General features: G+C 48.4%; 2 protein-coding genes across 2 annotated transcripts; both read right to left on the bottom strand.

Annotated features, from left to right (window-relative positions):
- Positions 1–2172: 2172 nt before the first annotated feature.
- LOC125514782 (uncharacterized) lies at positions 2173–11661 on the bottom strand. The gene is made up of 4 exons (XM_087523182.1): positions 11361–11661; positions 7728–7779; positions 2686–7149; positions 2173–2594 (listed from the first exon to the last, which is right to left on the bottom strand). The coding sequence occupies exon 3, from the start codon at positions 5647–5649 to the stop codon at positions 3826–3828; it is 1824 nt and encodes a 607-aa protein (XP_087379308.1). The 5' UTR covers positions 5650–7149; positions 7728–7779; positions 11361–11661; the 3' UTR covers positions 2173–2594; positions 2686–3825.
- Positions 7849–11353, bottom strand: LOC125514771 (subtilisin-like protease 4). Its single transcript, XM_048680130.2, has one exon. The coding sequence runs from the start codon at positions 10194–10196 to the stop codon at positions 7980–7982; it is 2217 nt and encodes a 738-aa protein (XP_048536087.2). The 5' UTR covers positions 10197–11353; the 3' UTR covers positions 7849–7979.
- Positions 11662–18539: the final 6878 nt, after the last annotated feature.

Below are 18539 nucleotides of genomic sequence, written 5' to 3'. Positions count from 1 at the left end.
ACATGCTCATAAATTGAAAGTGTAGTAAAACCTTGGAGTCCGCTATGTGTGGAGTTATAATTTTGGGGTCATTAACTACTTGCCACACAAGTAAAAAAATTTTGGAGTCCGCTATGTTACTCCCACTATGACTAGCTTAAGATGTTTAGGTTGATTCTTTTTCCACGTCGCGCGCCATTCTGCCTAGTTAGTGCGTCAGGCTATTTAACATGTACTTCCTCCATTTTTATTTAGTTCGCGTATTAGATTTGACTGAAGTCAAACTTTATAAAGTTTGACCAAGTTTATAGAAAACAATATAAACATTTACCATATTAAATATATATGATGTGAAAGTACAATTAATAATGAATCTAATGGTATTGATTTGTTATTCTATATGTTAATATTTTTATTTAAAAACTTTATTAAAGTTTACAAAGCTTGACTTTGACCAAATTTAATATGCAAACTAAATAAAAACGGAGGGAGTACGGATCGGTTGGCTCGAACTGGCGAGAGCGTAAGATAGGCCATAGGCCAGAATGCACGCCGGCATAGTCTAGCAAGCCTGTGTGTGTGTGTTACAGGAAACAAAAATTTTCCCAATGTCAAATAGGAAACAAATTTAAAGACAATGTTAAATAAATAATTCTCTCTTGCTTCTAGAGTTCTTTTACAGTACCCTTAAATGAATATAGGCTCTTCATTTATCTTAATCTAATGGATAGGATTGGTTGGTACTCCAACGTTAGCGTTTAAGAGTACCACCGCCAAAAGTTGAGGAGTACCTTGATTTAAAGGGTAAATTGGTAATCAATGTATGGAATCAAGGTGGAAATTACTCCCTCTGGACGGCAGTTACGGTAATTACAAGATTTGACTAGCATGCAGTGCGAACCGGCCGGCGAGGGACCCGTCAGGAAATAAAGATGGATGCATCATCCGAAAGCCATGGCTCCTTTGCGATTTGTAAATCAACACATGAGGACTCAAAAGAAACGAAACGTGATGCCAATATTCAACAATTTACAACATTCCAGTTTTCTATACAAGACGCTAAAGAACTAGGCTAGTAATTTTATCGCCTTCGCTAGCGAAGTGAACAACTAGACTCGGATACGACGGAGGATCGAAGGTCTCGCCGGCGGCCGGCGCGCCATGTTTTCATGAGTGTGAAAGTAAGAGCGCGGACCAGGGGAAGAGAAGGCAGCCACAGCTATGCAAGATCAGGGAGGCCACGATTTGTGCTTGATCGGGAAATCGGAAGAAAGTAGTTGGCCCAGAGAATTCATCAAGAGTACGCTTAGATGAAAGAGACAAAAAGACCAAAGTACCCTCTCAAAGGAACGGTCAGATCTAGTTTGTACTCCCAGCCCTGCCTGTGGAGTACCACGGTACCCTAAAAAACCTCTACTTCTATGGTGGAACATGGTAGCAGTACATGAACATTTATGAATGTATCATGCATGTATGAGTATTACAAATGTTGTCTACAAATAGTCCAACCATGATTGCATACCCTCCTTAAGACTAGGCCTGGTTTTCTTGATTATCATAGCAAAATGTTCCTTGAAGCTATTGATACAGTATTCTAGATTTCTTTGCTTGTGGTCAAATATTATACTATTTCTATGCTTCCATATGCTCCTACATGCAATGATGAGGCATTCTTTGAAACATTGAATTGGCATTCTATCTTTGGCTTCCATCAACATATCAACTATGGCATTCCATTAAAAAACAAGTGCAATCCAGAAGTTCTGACTAAAGTCGCATAAAAAGAAAAGGTGGATGTAATCTTCATTAGGTTCATCATCACACATAAACACATTTGTTATTCTCAACATAGAAATTATTTCTGTTTAGTAGACCCCTTGTGTTCAATCTGTCTTAAAGGAGAAGCCGAAAAAATAAGAATATCTATTTAGAGAGACAGCTTGATTTCCATATCCAATGAAATGCATGTACAATAGCCGTGCAGATTTTTAAAATTTTACCACATCCTTGTAAAGTTTAATAGTTTAACTTGAATATCAAAACCAGGCAATTGTAAAACAAAGCATTTGACGGCAGGAATGTCAAAAACCATTGTGTATAAACATCCTCAACATTTAAGAACAATTGATACCACAAACTGACTTGTGCACTTCACCATATATAACATATGCATCTGGTATGCTGCACATAATGAAAGCAACCGCCATGCTTAAATAAATTAAATTATATACAAGAATATGAACAAGTTAATCAGCACAAATATGTTTGTACATTTCAGAAATACACCCTCAGCTATGATAATTTAATCCAGCCAGGATAACGCGCGTATATATACATGAGATAGTGCTTTGATTGCCAACAAGAATATTGTACTTTGGCAGAAAAGAACCATAAAAACAAATCCATGTAATCTTCAGCTTGTTTACTGTGCACTGAGTAGCTGATCAACTGATAAACCAGGCTGCTTCAAGAAGACAATAGCACCGTCTACAGTGCCAACTTTGTACCTGAGCATATTGTCATCCGTGACGATCCTGCATGATCCCCGCGACTCGGAATGCATGCTGATGCCAAGATAGTGGATATGGTCTTGCACGCTATTTCCACTGACAGACCTGAATAGAAGAGCAATGTTAGGGTGAAAGAACATCAGCTGGCAAAGAGTTCACAAAGGACAGAATGTTAAAACGTGAGAGCGGAAAGGACCTGCTGCAAGTGGGGTCTTCACCAGAATCGTCACAGATTTGCTCGATCGGGTATACTAGGCTATCGAGCCCAATATGGTGGCTAAAATCAGAAGCATGTCGTACTTTTCAGGATAGACAAAAACAGACGCTAGTACTACTTATGCTTGATGCCACTGTTCAGATATACAGAAGGTGTACTGTCCACACATGAACAAAGATAGTTACATCTGCCTCGTCTAAGATTTTTGTATTCAGAAGAACAGCACAGAAATCAAATTATACTATCACTGAGGTTCTTGATTCGCCCACACTTGCTGTCATTCCCAACAAAATATTAGCAATAACTAGTCTGTCAAATGTAAAGAGAGTTCAGTCTGAGAACTGTGCAGTAATTATGTAGTATGATTTTAGTCATGTTAGAAGTTCTTTCAATGCATTTTATACACATGAAAGAATCGATTAAAACTAAGAACAGAGGAGGAATGGAATCCCCAACAATGCACCCTATTCCATTAAAAAAGGATAGCTTGTAGTAGAATTTAGCAGGAGGATGAATTCATGAAAAGTAGAGAAACTTCTAAATAAATGAAAGCATATCTTCTTCAGACAAATATTAGCACTCACAATAAGATCAAGGACACAAAACGAAGCCATGGTCCCTCCCATGGAATGTCGAGTCACCATGATGGGAATATTGTCATATGCTTCCCTGGTCTTCTGGATGCCATTGATGACTCCATCACGCAATGTTGTTGGTAGGATCAAGTACTCTACCAGGTCTAGGGCGTAGGTGGTAAGGGAAGGATGGAGGGAGACGTGGCGAGGATCGGGCGCGCCGGCGGCAGGGCGCCGTCGCGGCTAGGAGAAGGGCGGTGGCTAGGGCTGTTGGCGGCTAGGGTTCCGGCTCCTCAGGGAGCCGGGCAATAGGAGATAATATTCTTCTTATTGCTTGCCTTCAAAAAGAGCCTTACAACCTATATTTATATCCTAGATAACTTGTAGAAGAATCAACCTAAGATAACTTGCCTAATCTGAAAATAAAAACTAAGATAACTTGCGGGCCTAAGCCGGCCGGCCATAACACTTCTCCCCGCCTGCACAAACAGCTCGTCCTCGAGCTGTAAGGTGGGGAAGCGCTTGCTTGAACTCTTCGAGGTAATCAACCAGCGTCAAACACCTTCTCGACATCTGGGGCGGCCAGGTCAGCGGCGACGGCGTCCTCCGGAATGTAGTCTGCCACCTCCAGGTAGAAGAGTCGCGGGCAGGCGTGGCCGGGCTTGTAGGGTTCGTCGCAGTTGAAGCACAAACCTTGGCGGCGACGCTCGAGTATCTCAGCTGGGGTGAGCCGGCGGAACGGGCTCCCCGTGGTCGTGGCGAGGGGTGCCGCAGAAGCCTGCACAGGCCGACCCTGCGCGGAATCCGGTCCGGGTAGCGACCCAGCAGTCTGGGACGGTGATTCCTGCTGGATGGCCACCGCGCGGCGCTCGAACGCGCGGGCGTAATACATGGCTGACTGGAGATCCTGGGGTTCCCGAAGCTCCACGTCCATGCGGATATGGTCCGGTAGACCGCCCACAAATAACTCGGCGCGCTGAGTGGCGGAGACGCCCGGCGCGTGGCACGCCAGGGCCTGGAAGCGGTCGGCGTAGTCCTGCACCGTGGATGTGAAAGGTAAGCGGCCGAGGGCCGCCAGTCGGCTCCCGCGGATAGGAGGCCCGAACCGGAGGAGACAGAGCTCCCGGAAGCGCTCCCATGGTGGCATGCCGCCCTCGTCCTGCTCGAGAGCGTAGTACCAGGTCTGCGCTGCGCCTCGAAGATGATAGGACGCGAGCCAGGTGCGATCCGAAGCGAGCGTCCGCTGCCCTCGAAAGAACTGCTCGCACTGGTTGAGCCAGTTGAGGGGGTCCTCCGTGCCCTCGTAGGTGGCGAAGTCCAGTTTGGCGAAGCGAGGGGGTGTCGGCCCGCCGTGCCCGGGGGCGGCCGTAGTCGCCGCCAGCGCGTATGCTGGGTCGGGAAGCGCCGGGGCGTAGTTCGCCGAGCTGGAGGGGTGATCAAACCGCAGGGAGGGCGTCGGGTGTTCCGGCGCCGTGGAGTAGACCGGCCCCGAAGACGAGCCGGTCGCCCAAGCGGGGATCGGCGATGGTGACGGTGGAAACTGCACCTGGTGCAGGGGCCGACCCGTAGCCCTAGGCGCGGGTGGTGGTACTGTCGATGGCGGCGGCGCCTGGTGGAGCTGCACCGGCGCCTGCGGCGTGGGGGCCGGCGGTGACGCCAGAAGAAGCTGCTGGGTATGGCCCTGCTCCGAGGCGCCAGTGCCCAGGTTAGGGTTGGGCGGGGCCGGTGGAGGACCCTGCTCCGAGGCCGCTGGAAGGTAGGGCGCGACGGAGGACGGCGCGGCCGGCGCGGTCCAAGTGGGCCACTGCGGCCCCGTGGTGGCGAGAAGTGGCGGGGCTGCTGGCGCGATCTGCGGCGGCCACTGCGCCCAAGGCGGCGGTGCGGCCGCTGGGGCGGGGAGCGCCGGGTAGCCTCCGGTGATGGCCCCCGGTGCCGAGTACCATGGAAGCGCCTGCTGACCTGCGGCCATGGCTGGATGGAGTCCGGTGATGGCCCCCGGTGCCGAGTACCACGGAAGCGCCTGCTGACCCGCGGCCATGGCTGGATGGAGTGGTGGGGGCGGCCCGTACGGACCTGCCAGGTAGAGGCGGATCCCTTGAACCGCGGTGACGAGGTCGTTGAGGACGCCCGCCATGGCCTCCGGCGTGAACTGTTGCGGCTGCGGGGGAGGTGATGGCAGCGGCGAGTGTTGGACGGGGGCCTGTGGCTGCCCTTGGCCCGGCGTGGTGCCGGGTGCCGTTAGGACCGGCGCTGAGAGCGACGCAATGGTGCCCGCCGAGAGCGAGGCCGTGACGCCCGGCGCAGAGGCGGCGGTGGTGGAGGAGTTGGCGGGCAGCGGTGGTGGTGGCGGTGGAATTGGCGGAGACATGGTCGAAACCCGGTTACCTGATACCAAATTGGTAGGATCAAGTACTCTACCAGGTCTAGGGCGTAGGTGGTAAGGGAAGGATGGAGGGAGACGTGGCGAGGATCGGGCGCGCCGGCGGCAGGGCGCCGTCGCGGCTAGGAGAAGGGCGGTGGCTAGGGCTGTTGGCGGCTAGGGTTCCGGCTCCTCAGGGAGCCGGGCAATAGGAGATAATATTCTTCTTATTGCTTGCCTTCAAAAAGAGCCTTACAACCTATATTTATATCCTAGATAACTTGTAGAAGAATCAACCTAAGATAACTTGCCTAAGATAACTTGCCTAATCTGAAAATAAAAACTAAGATAACTTGCGGGCCTAAGCCGGCCGGCCATAACAGTTGTATTATGATATGCAGAATAAAACGCACTGTGCACCTATAAACAGATAGATCACCAACATTAATACTGTGCATGAACCAGCATTTTCATCATAAATACTGTGCAGCTGCACTAATTGTCTTTGTAAACATACAAGGGGCTCGAATAGTGTAAGCATAGTAGCTCAACCAATGAATGAAAGGATCATCTAGACCAAGGTATGGGATAACTTGCTTCAATCGATACCGGGGGCTTTTACCCTCTTTTCGGGAAAGAAAAAAAAAGGTATACTTGCTCGAGGAGGAGGGATAAGAATAGAAGATATTCACCTGGCCGTAGTTCCCCCCTTCCCATTGTCTCCACTTCTCTTTCCCAATTAAAAAAAAAAACAAGTACCAAAGGAGGTGGTAACCTGAGAGACCACCAATGCTGGCTGTCATGGGAGGGGGAGGAGCTGAGAAGCATGCCTAAAGAAGCAATTGCATCCAGAGTAGAGACAAAGCCAGCAAGCAAGAACAAAAAGGAGCAATTGCATCAAAGAAAGGTGTTTTTCTTCATGCCATCATTTTTCTTTTCTCACGTACAAGCACAAATCCCATGTCACCACAACGGTTTCATTAACGGAAAAAGCTGGCGACATGAAGAAAATAGTGAAATGCTTTAAGGCAAGTAAATAATTAGGACTTAACGACACCATCACCTCAGTTTTATAGCAGAAACCATTGAGGTGGGAATTTGAGTTAAACATCAGTATAAATTATGGGTTTAGGCCTAATATAAATGCTGGGTTTAAAGGCGAGAGTTGGGGATTTTGTCTCAGCACACAAGAGCATTTTAGGTCCCAGAAACCTCTAGATCAAGTAGAGGAGAGTTCAAGGTGTTCAGGAGTGATAAAGAACATCAACCTACAGTGATGTCCGAGCAGCTCTGTCGTGGCTGCATACTCGAGCTCCAGTGTGCGCCGTCCAGCGGCAACGCTGCGGCCACTATCTGCATTTCAAAAACCAGAGACCAAAATCAGGAGATCAGAGTGTCAAGTGATGGGAAAAAATAGGGGAATAGCATCAGCAAAGATGAAGGATTTCGGATCCAGTAGCAAACATAAATCTTCACTCATGTAGCACCACTGAGGAGAGCGACCTGGACCTGGAGGCAGAAAGCAGAGGAGTTGAGGAAGAAGAGATCGTGTGTTGGCAAGGTCTAACTCGGTGCCTGGCTCCGGGTTGAGACAGGGGAGTGAGCTAACATGCACAACTAATAGTACAAGCTCTAAACTGACTCACTAATACATGTGCTTACACCACGAACTAATAGGTTTAAACTGTACAATTACTGCAACGATGTATTTTTCTTCTTAAAAGTCAAGACTCAATTTAGCTTCCGAACATATATACACCAACTGCAAAAGACAAAAAAGACCAGAAAAGAAACACAGGGAGAAAAACCAATTTAGCTACGAGTATTCAGGCAAACCTCTCCTTTGTTCATGTAGATTGATGACGACCTTAATATCATCAAAATCTAATTTCAAAGCACCCGAAATAGTCATTAGTGCCCAACTGAACCTAAGCATTGAAAGGAACTAATGTAGAGGAAACGAAAAAAGAGCAAGTTTATCATCAATAGCTCATATCGGCAGAAAGTATATCATCAATAGCGCGGATAAAAAATCTGGAGGTAGCAATGGCATATACCCATATGAGGGAAAGGGTAGGTTTAGGTACCTGGATGGATTTTACACCTTAGAAGCAGCACCTCTCAATGGTGATCTACTACCTGCAGCAAACACTGTTGATAAGTTGGGAAAAGGAAAAAGTAATTCAGAAATGAATTGTGACAGCAATGGATGCTAAACGTCCAAACATCAATTATTTTACAGGCATGGATACACTTCTAATTAAAAGACAGTCATTTCCCTAATTACAATATTACATGTGCGATTCTCCAACATCATATGTCACACATGCTTTTCCTGATTACAACAGAGGAGAAGCCACGATCGGACTACGCACAACATGTTTTTTGGACACCCAGCTCAAACTTCCCTGCAAGGCCTTTGACCCGACATTGCGATGCCTGCTCACCGTAATGCTGAATGTTTTCTTTTGTCCAACCTTGGAGAACACCAGCGTCTCTGGATAGACTCGCACTGTGAGAGACTTGGGAACCTCCATCTTCAGTGTGTATACTGAATTTATTGGCCCCACATTTGTAACGGTTCTGTTCACCGTGAATGGCCTTGTCCTGAGTGGCACTGTTATGGATGGGTAGTTCAACTGTGCCTCTGGTATCTTGGGAAGCATTTTGCAGGACAGCATCGGGTCACGCGCAATGGTTGCCAAGCCTTGATCACCGAGGAGAGCACATATGTAGCCAGCATATTCAGTGATGCTAAGGTCATACACAAGGCCCGGATCAATAGCTTTTATAGGATTGGCATGGCCAGCACCCATGGCATACGCGGTTGCCCTCTGATGCTGCTCGTCCAAGATTGGGCCACCAGCGCTGTCCGTGATGTCAGCTGTGGTGAGGATGGCTGACTTGATAGCAGCAGCAGACCAATCAGGATGGGAGCTCTTGACAAGCGCAGCGATTCCACTGACATGTGGAGTCGACATGGATGTCCCTGATCTAATGTTGAATGGCCCAGATCCAAGAATGGTGAGTGGTGGCCATGCAGCAATGATGTTGAGCCCGGGTGCTAATATATCTGGCTTTAGCACACCGGGGCTGAACGTGCTGGGACCGCGGGATGAGAATGCCGCGACAGTGGGAGATGGACGGACACCAAGCACAGTGTTCTTGTATATGACTTTGGCACTGGCTTTGCTTGTTGCCCTTGCATACTCTATGATATTGTTGCCATCAGCCACGGTCACCTGCACAACATCACTGCCATAATCCTCCAGAAGGGTGGTGAAGCCAGCATCTTTCCTGTTGATCAGGACTATGCCAGCCGCCCCGGCACTCATGATGCCACTGATGTCAGACTGGTTGATTGCTGACCCTGTGTCATTCATTGGTCCTGTGTTATGGCAAATCACAATTTTGCCAGACACATTTCTTCCAGCCAATGATGACTTGCAGTGTTTGTTCCAATACAGAGGAGCAGAGTTGGAGCTTGAGTTCGCAGTCTGATTGAAAGCTTCCCCACTGATGTGCTCGCCGTTGCCAAGCTGCACAACGGTCTGGAAGCTTCGGTCCACCGAGCCAGCTGCAACTGTGAGCAACCATGGTGCAGAGTTGGCAATAAAGGACCTTGGCCCGTTGTTACCAGCTGCAGCCACGACAACAACACCCTTTGCTACCGCATTGAATGTGCCAATGGCAACCGGATCATCAGTGAAATTGACATCAAAAAAGGGGCCGAGGGAGAGTGAAAGCACATCAACACCATCCTTGACGGCTTCATCTAACCCGGCAACTATGTCCGAGGATGCACACCCAAGAATTATGCACACCCTGTACATGGCCAAGTGTGCATGTGGAGCAATTCCGGCAGCTGTGCCCCTGCCGAGGCCGTGGGCTGAGGCATGACTGACGAAGTTCCCAGCTGCGGTGGACGAGGTATGTGTTCCATGCCCCGTGTCATCTCCGGAATCATATGCTCTGGGATTACGGAATTTGGCACCTATCAATTTGTTGTTGCAGCGTGCAGCGCCATGGCATGAGCCCTTCCACTTTGATGGGGGTGGCGGGATGCCACTGTCATCAAAGGAAGGATGCTCTGCGTATATGCCGGTGTCCAGAACCCCGATTATGACTCCTTGGCCATAGTTGGTGTCCCTCCACAGCCCGGCATCTTTCTCCAGTCCGAGGAACTTCGGAGTGTGAGTGGTGCTGGGGTGCCAGAGATGGTCTGGAAACGCCCGCAGAAACTCCTTCCTCTGGGACACCATGGCGAGGTCGTCTTCGGTGAGCCTCACGGCAAACCCCGTGAAGACCTCAGTGTAGGTATGGATGAGGCGTGGCTCATCGGAGCTGGCGAGAGGCGTTGGCAGGAAGGAATCCTGCCACCAGCGGTGGTCGTCCTCGCTGCCGGCTTCGACGGGTGGCCTCAGCAGCACAATGTATGTGCGATGGCCTGGAGAGAGGCCTGCACCTAGGTCGTCGCATACCGCAGGTGCAGGAGCATGCAGGAGCATGAGGGTGAGCGGGAAAAGTGGGATCATGAGGTTGGCCAAGGATGCCATGGCTTGAGCTGAGGTGGTGGTGATGGAAGAAGCGAGAGGTAGAGAGGATGACGGGGCTGCTGGTGGTGGAAGCACGGCGCAGAGGAGCAAATGCTTCTTCCTCTTTCTCTTGGTGGTGGTGGTGGTGGAAGCACGGAGCAGAGGAGCAAATGCTTCTTCCTCTTTCTCTTGGTGGTGGTGGTGGTGGTGGAAGCACGGTGGAGAGCAGCAAATGCTTCTTCCTCTTTCGCTCACTCTACCTCGGTTGGTTTTGGGAGAGAAAGAAAAGGGGGGAGAGCACAAGCACAGCAATGGCTTCGGGCCTCAACGTTAAATGCTGCGTGCTGAACCTTGCACGCACGCCTAGATGCTCCTGTGCCTATATGTGAGTCAAATCACATTGTTCTGTGCGGTTCCTCTTGGCAGGGAGACACACAAGTGATGCCCTGACACCCCTACATGGCGTAGGGAGACGCTCGTGTCGAGCTTGCGCTGGTCGAGAGAAAGCCTCCGCAAGAGAGAAAAGTTGAGCTTCCATCTATGGAAAAAGAGGAAGCTCCGCTCCTGGTGGGTGGTGGCGGAAGGAAGTGACCAAGGGGAGAGGACGACGCTACGTGTCGACTGTTGCGCTAGCGTGGTTTCAGTTTCAGCTAAATTAAAATCAAAATAGCGGGGCACTAGTCCCTGCAAAGCACACAAGGGCAAGGCTATCCTTCATAGACACTGGTGTGTGTCGAGCTTGCGCTGGTGGAGAGAAAGCCTCCAAACAAAGAAAGGTTCGACCGCATCAGCACGCAGCTTGCAGAGCTGATGGGGAAAATGGTGGAGGAGGGAACAGAGAAGTGACCCAAAGGGAGAGAGGACAGTGGCGGTGGTGGACTGGTGGTGGGTGCACTGCGAGAGAGAGAGAGAGAGAGAGAGGCTGAGCTTCCACGATTCCATCTACGGAAAAAGAGGAAGCTATGCTGCTGGTGGGTGGTGGTGAAAGTGGCCGAGAGGACGACGCTGCGTGTCGAGTGTTGCGCTAGCCTGATTTAAGTTTCAGTTGAATTGCAAATTAAAATAGCGGGGCGGGACAAGATGTTTAGCGGAGTTAAACCACAATTAGCGCTTTTTGATGGAAAATTCAGTAGTAAATCAAAGCATCCGGATTTGGAAAAGAGAGGAGGGAGGAGCTCAGCTTGCCTGGCGAATTGGCGATGGATGATCTGGACGAGGCCGGGACTCGCGCATCGTCGCCTTCGTGTTGCGGAAGCGGAAGCAGCCAGCGCCTCCTCGCCGCTGCACAATCCTTACTCCAGCAACTCGCCGGCGCTGCGCCTGCCGACCCCGTGCGCTCCGCCTCGGGCCCTCGGCGACGAAATCCTGCCGCGACCTCTCCGGGCCGGGGCGGCGCTCTGCGTCTTCCGCCCGCGGCTGCCTCGCACTTGCCGCCTCGGGCCCTCGGCGACGAACTCCTGCCGCGGCCTTCGGGCCGGGGCGCCGCCCTGCGTCTCCCGCCCGCGGCTGCCTCGCACTTGCCGCCCACGCCTCCGACCCGCAACCCCCCTTCCGCCGCCTGCGGCGTTGAAGTCGCCGTCTCCGCCCATGGCTCGGGCCTGGGTGGCTGGAGATCCACCGGACCGGAGGGAGAAAGAAGGGGAAAAGTGGATGGAGTGGTACTAATTGGCTAGAGAGAGAACCCGAGAAATGCCCGCTTACAGTCATAGGGGCAGCTGGTGCGTGCGTGTTCCCTGCAATCGCGTTGCTTTCCTGTCAGCTGTAGCATACTTTTGCCTGGGCGCTTTCTCATGTCCTGTGCCACATTCCAGCTCTGTTTTCTTTTTTTCTTTTCCTTTTTTTGATTTGAGTTGTCCAGGTCTGTTTTCTGTGGAGCTGACCTCCCCCCTAAGGCCCTAACAAAGTTCTGCCTCAGCTCAGGCCATTCAAACAAAATGATGGGCTGCCGTTTTCTCAAAACTAAATTAAATATTGCAATTACCCTGCAAAAAATAAAATATTGCATTTTTTTTACTTAACTCTCAAGCAAGCAAACCATACACTATGTATTTCACGCACGCTAGTCAATTATTAGAGATTTACGACTATTTTGTATTGTACTTCCAATCATTCTTATTCTTATGCCAGTCGGTTTTCACAAAGATATGATACTAAACATGATTTTATCCTAAGACACTGGTGAGTCCAATCACAATGCTCTCATCTTCATATCTTCACCTCGCTATTGAGGAGCTAGTGGGTGTGTCGGTTTGAACTCAAACACACCCAAAATTTTCAGATAACTTGCAGGTTCAGGTCGACTCATTTAAAGGCATGGAGGCTAAATTTTTGAGAGAGAGAGATCCAGAAATCTGCTACCTTTCATGTGAGAAGCGGACAGAGTGAGGTTGCTACGATCAAGTGATCACGACAACATGGGAGTTAGACGAGTTAAAACAAAAATATCGACCTAAGAAACAGGGCCAGAACAATGCTAATATCTCATTCTGGATCACCCGGGTGAGTCTCCAAGCATCGCATCCCTGCGAGAAGCCAATGATCTCTGTCGCGTTCAATTCTGACCATGGTCGAACTGATCATGGTGAAGGAAACATGCCCTAGAGGCAATAATAAAGTTGTTATTTATATTTCCTTATATCATGATAAATGTTTATTATTCATGCTAGAATTGTATTAACCGAAAACTTAGTACATGCATGAATACATAGACAAACCGAGTGTCACTAGTATGCCTCTACTTGACTAGCTCGTTAATCAAAGATGGTTAAGTTTCCTAGCCATGGACATGTGTTGTCATTTGATGAACGAGATCACATCATTAGAGAATTATGTGATTGACTAGACCCATCTGTTAGCTTAGCACTATGATCGTTTAGTTATTGCTATTGCTTTCTTCATGACTTATACATGTTCCTATGACTATGAAATTATGCAACTCCCGAATACTGGGGGAACACCTTGTGTGCTATCAAACGTCACAACGTAACTGGGTGATTATAAAGATGCTCTACAGGTGTCTCTGATGGTGTTTGTTGAGTTGGCATAGATCGAGATTAGGATTTTTCACTTCGTGTATCGGAGAGGTATCTCTAGACCCTCTCGGTAATGCACATCACTATGAGCCTTGCAAGCAATGTGACTAATGAGTTAGTCACGGGATGATGCATTACGGAACGAGTAAATAGACTTGCCGGTGACGAGATTGAACTAGGTATGATGATACCGACGATCGAATCTCGGGCAAGTAACATACCGATGACAAAGGGAACAACGTATGTTGTTGTGCGGTTTGACCGATAAAGATCTTTGTAGAATATGTAGGAACCAATATGAGCATCCAGCTTCCGCTATTGGTTATTGACCGGAGATGTGTCTCGGTCATGTCTACATAGTTCTTGAACCCGTAGGGTCCGCACGCTTAACGTTCGATGACGATATGTATTATGAGTTATGTGATTTGATGTACCGAAGGTTGTTCGGAGTCCCGGATGAGATCACGGACATGACGAGGAGTCTCTAAATGGCCGAGATATAACGATTGATATATTGGAAGGTTATATTCGGAGACCGGAATGGTTCCGTAGTGTATCGGGTATTTTCCGGAGTACCGGGAGGTTACCGGAACCCCCCGGAGGATTAATGGGCTACAATGGGCCTTAGTGGAGAAGAGAGAGGGCCGGCCAGAGGTGGTGCACCCCCCCCTTGCCCAGTCTGAATTGGACAAGGGAAGGGGTGCGCGCCCCCTCCTTCCTTCTCTTCTCTCCTCTTACCCTTCTTCTCCTTCTTGGACTAGGAAAGGGGGAAACCTACTCCTACTAGGAGTAGGATTCCTCCCCCCTTAGCGCGCCACTTGTGGCCGGCCGGCCTCCTCCTCCCCTCCTTTATATACGGGCGAGGGGGGCACGCCATAGGCACACAAGTTGATCTTTAGCCGTGTGTGGTGCCCCCCACCACAGTTTTCCACCTCGGTCATATCGTCGTTGTGCTTAGGCGAAGCCCTGCGTAGATAACTTTATCATCACCGTCAACACGCCGTCGTGCTGACGGAACTCACCCTCTGCCTCAACTGGATCAAGAGTACGAGGGACGTTAAGGAAATATGCCCTAGAGGCAATAATAAAGTTATTATTTATTTCCTTATATCATGATAAATGTTTATTATTCATGCTAGAATTGTATTAACCGGAAACATAATACATGTGTGAATACATAGACAAATAGAGTGTCATTAGTATGCCTCTACTTGACTAGCTCGTTGATCAGAGATGCTTATGTTTCCTAGCCATAGACATGAGTTTGACTTGACCCATTCCGTTAGCTTAGCACTTGATCGTTTAGTATGTTGCTATTGCTTTCTTCATGACTTATACATGTTCCTATGACTATGAGATTATGCAACTCCCATTTAACGGAGGAATACTATGTGTGCTACCAAACGTCACAACATAACTGGGTGATTATAAAGGTGCTCTACAGGTGTCTCCGAAGGTACTTGTTGAGTTGGCGTATTTCGAGATTAGGATTTGTCACTTCGATTGTCGGAGAGGTATCTCTGGGCCCTCTCGGTAATGCACATCACTATAAGCCTTGCAAGCAATGTGACTAATGAGTTAGTTGCGGGATGATGCATTACGTAACGAGTAAAGAGACTTGCCGGTAACGATATTGAACTAGGTATAGAGATACCGACGATCGAATCTCGGGCAAGTAACATACTGATGACAAAGGGAACAACGTATGTTGTTATGTGGTTTGACCGATAAATATCTTCGTAGAATATGTAGGAGCCAATATGAGCATCCAGGTTCCGCTATTGTTATTGACCGGAGACATGTCTCGGTCATGTCTACATAGTTCTCGAACCCGTAGGGTCCGCACGCTAAAAGTTTGGTGACGATAGGTATTATGAGTTTTTGTGTTTTGATGTACCGAAGGTAGTTCTGAGTCCCGGATATGATCACAGACATGACGAGGAGTCTCGAAATGGTCGAGACGTAAAGATCGATATATTGGATGACTATATTCGGACACCGGAAGTGTTCCAAGTGGTTTCGGATAAAAACCGGAGTACCGGGGGGGTTAGTGGAACCCCCCGGGGAGTTAATTGGGCCTCATGGGCCTTAGTGGGAGAAGAGGAGGGGCGGCCCAGGGCAGCCGCGCACCCCCTCCCCCTCTAGTTCGAATTGGACAAGGAGGGGGCCGTGCCCCCCCTTTTCCTTCTCCTCCTTTCTCCCTTCCTTCCCTCTCCTACTCCAACAAGGAAAAGGAGGAGTCCTACTCCCGGTGGGAGTAGGACTCCCCCCTTGGCGCGCCCTCCTCCTGGCCGGCCGCCTCCCACCTTGCTCCTTTATATACGGGGGCAGGGGGCACCCTAGAACACACAAGTTGATCTGTTGATCTATTCCAGCCGTGTGCGGTGCCCCCCTCCACCATATTCCACCTTGGTTATATCGTAGCGGTGCTTAGGCGAAGCCCTGTGTCGGTAGCAACATCATCACCGTCATCACGCCGTCGTGCTGATGGAACTCTCCCGTGAAGCTCTACTGGATCGAAATTCGCGGGACGTCATCGAGCTGAACGTGTGCTGAACTCGGAGGTGCCGTACGTTCGGTACTTGGATCGGTCGGATCGTGAAGACGTACGACTACATCAACCGCATTGTGCTAACGCTTCCGCTTTCGGTCTACGAGGGTACGTGGACACACTCTCCCCTCTCGTTGCTTTGCATCACCATGATCCTGTGTGTGCGTAGGAATTTTTTTGAAATTACTACGTTCCCCAACAGTGGCATCCGAGCCAGGTTTTATGCGTAGATGTTATATGCGCGAGTAGAACACAAGTGAGTTGTGGGCGATACAAGTCATACTGCTTACCAGCATGTCACACTTTGGTTCGGCGGTATTGTTGGATGAAGCGGCCCGGACCGACATTACGCGTACGCTTACGCGAGACTGGTTCTACCGACGTGCTTTGCACATAGGTGGCTGGCGAGTGTCAGTTTCTCCAACTTTAGTTGAACCGAGTGTGGCTACGCCCGGTCCTTGAGAAGGTTAAAACAACACTAACTTGACGAACTATCGTTGTGTTTTTGATGCGTAGGTAAGAACGTTTCTTGCTAAGCCAGTAGCAGCCACGTAAAACTTGCAACAACAAAGTAGAGGACGTCTAACTTGTTTTTGCAGGGCATGTTGTGATGTGATATGGTCAAGGCATGATGCTATATTGTATGAGATGATCATGTTTTGTAACCGATTTATCGGCAACTAGCAGGAGCCATATGGTTGTCGCTTTATTGTATGCAATGCAATCACCCTGTAATTGCTTTAATTTATCACTAAGCAGTAGCGATAGTCGTAGAAGCAATAGTTGGCGAGACGACAACGATGCTACGATGGAGATCAATGTGTCGCGCCGGTGACAATGGTGATCATGACGGTGCTTCAGAGATGTAGATCACAAGCACAAGATGATGATGGCCATATCATATCACTTATATTGATTGCATGTGATGTTTATCTTTTATGCATCTTATTTTGCTTTGATTGACGGTATTATTATAAGATGATCTCTCACTAAATTTCAAGATAAAAGTGTTCTCCCTGAGTATGCAACGTTGCCAAAGTTCGTCGTGCCGAGACACCACGTGATGATCGGGTGTGATAAGCTCTACGTTCATCTACAACGGGTGCAAGCCAGTTTTGCACACGCAGAATACTCGGGTTGAACTTGACGAGCCTAGCATATAACAGATATGGCCTTGGAACACTGAGACCGAAAGGTCGAGCGTGAATCATATAGTAGATATGATCAACATAGTGATGTTCACCATTGAAAACTACTCCATCTCACGTGATGATCGGACATGGTTTAGTTGATTTGGATCACGTGATCACTTAGATGATTAGAGGGATGTCTATCTAAGTGGGAGTTCTTAAGTAATATGATTAATTGAACCTAAATTTATCATGAACTTAGTACCTGATAGTATTTTGCTTGTCTATGTTGATTATAGATAGATGACCCATGTTGTTGTTCCGTTGAATTTTAATGCGTTCCTTGAGTAAGCAAAGTTGAAAGATGATGGTAGCAATTACACGGATTGGGTCCGTAACTTGAGGATTATCCTCATTGCTGCACAGAGGAATGATATGTCTCCAACGTATCTACTTTTCCAAACACTTTTGCCCTTGTTTTGGACTCTAACTTGCATGATTTGAATGGAACTAACCCGGACTGACGCTGTTTTCAGCAGAATTACCATGGTGTTATTTATGTGCAGGAGCAAACATTCTCGGAATGACCTGAAACTTCACGGAGACACTTTTTAGAAAATAAGAAAAATACCTGCCAAATATGAAGGCCATGGGGCCCACCGTCTCTCCACGAGGGTGGGGGGCGCGCCCCCTACCTCGTGGGCCCCCTGTCGCCTCTCCGACTCCAACTCCACCTCCATATATTGAGTTCCGGGGAGAAAAAATCAGAGAGAAGAAATCATCACGTTTTACGATACGGAGCCACCGCCAAGCCCTAAAACCTCTCAGGAGGGCTAATCTGGAGTCCGTTCGGGGCTCCAGAGAGGGGGATTCGTCACCGTCGTCATCATCAACCATCCCCCATCACCAATTTCATGATGCTCACCGCCGTGCGTGAGTAATTCCATCATAGGCTTGCTGGATGGTGATGGGTTGGATGAGATTTATCATGTAATCGAGTTAGTTTTGTTAGGGTTTGATCCCTAGTATCCACTATGTTCTGAGATTGATGTTGCTATGACTTTGCTCTGCTTAATGCTTGTCACTAGGGCCCAAGTGCCATGATTTCACATCTGAACCTATGATGTTTTCATCAATATATGAGAGTTCTTGATCCTATCTTGCAAGTCTATAGTCACCTATTATGTGTTATGATCCGTTAACCCCGAAGTGACAATAATCGGGATACTTACTGGTGATGACCGTAGTTTGAGGATTTCATGTATTCACTATGTGTTAATGCTTTGTTCCGTTCTCTATTAAAAGGAGGCCTTAATATCCCTTAGTTTCCATTAGGACCCCGCTGCCACGGGAGGGTAGGACAAAAGATGTCATGCAAGTTCTTTTCCATAAGCACGTATGACTATATTCGGAATACATGCCTACATTACATTGACGAATTGGAGCTAGTTCTGTGTCACCCTATGTTATGACTGTTACATGATGAACCACATCCGGCATAATTATCCATCACTGATCCGATGCCTATGAGCTTTCCATATACTGGTTTACGCTTATTTACTTTCTCGTTGCTATTGTTACAATCACTACAAAATACCAAAAACATTACTTTGCTTTCGTTACTCTTTTGTTACCGTTACCATCACTATCA

Source organism: Triticum urartu, chromosome 1A, assembly GCF_056163025.1.
Source record: "Triticum urartu cultivar PI428250 chromosome 1A, HENAU_Tu73, whole genome shotgun sequence".
Taxonomy (NCBI): Eukaryota; Viridiplantae; Streptophyta; class Magnoliopsida; order Poales; family Poaceae; genus Triticum; species Triticum urartu.
Note: the sequence above shows the minus strand (reverse complement) of the source record. Positions and strands in the feature narration are given on the sequence as shown.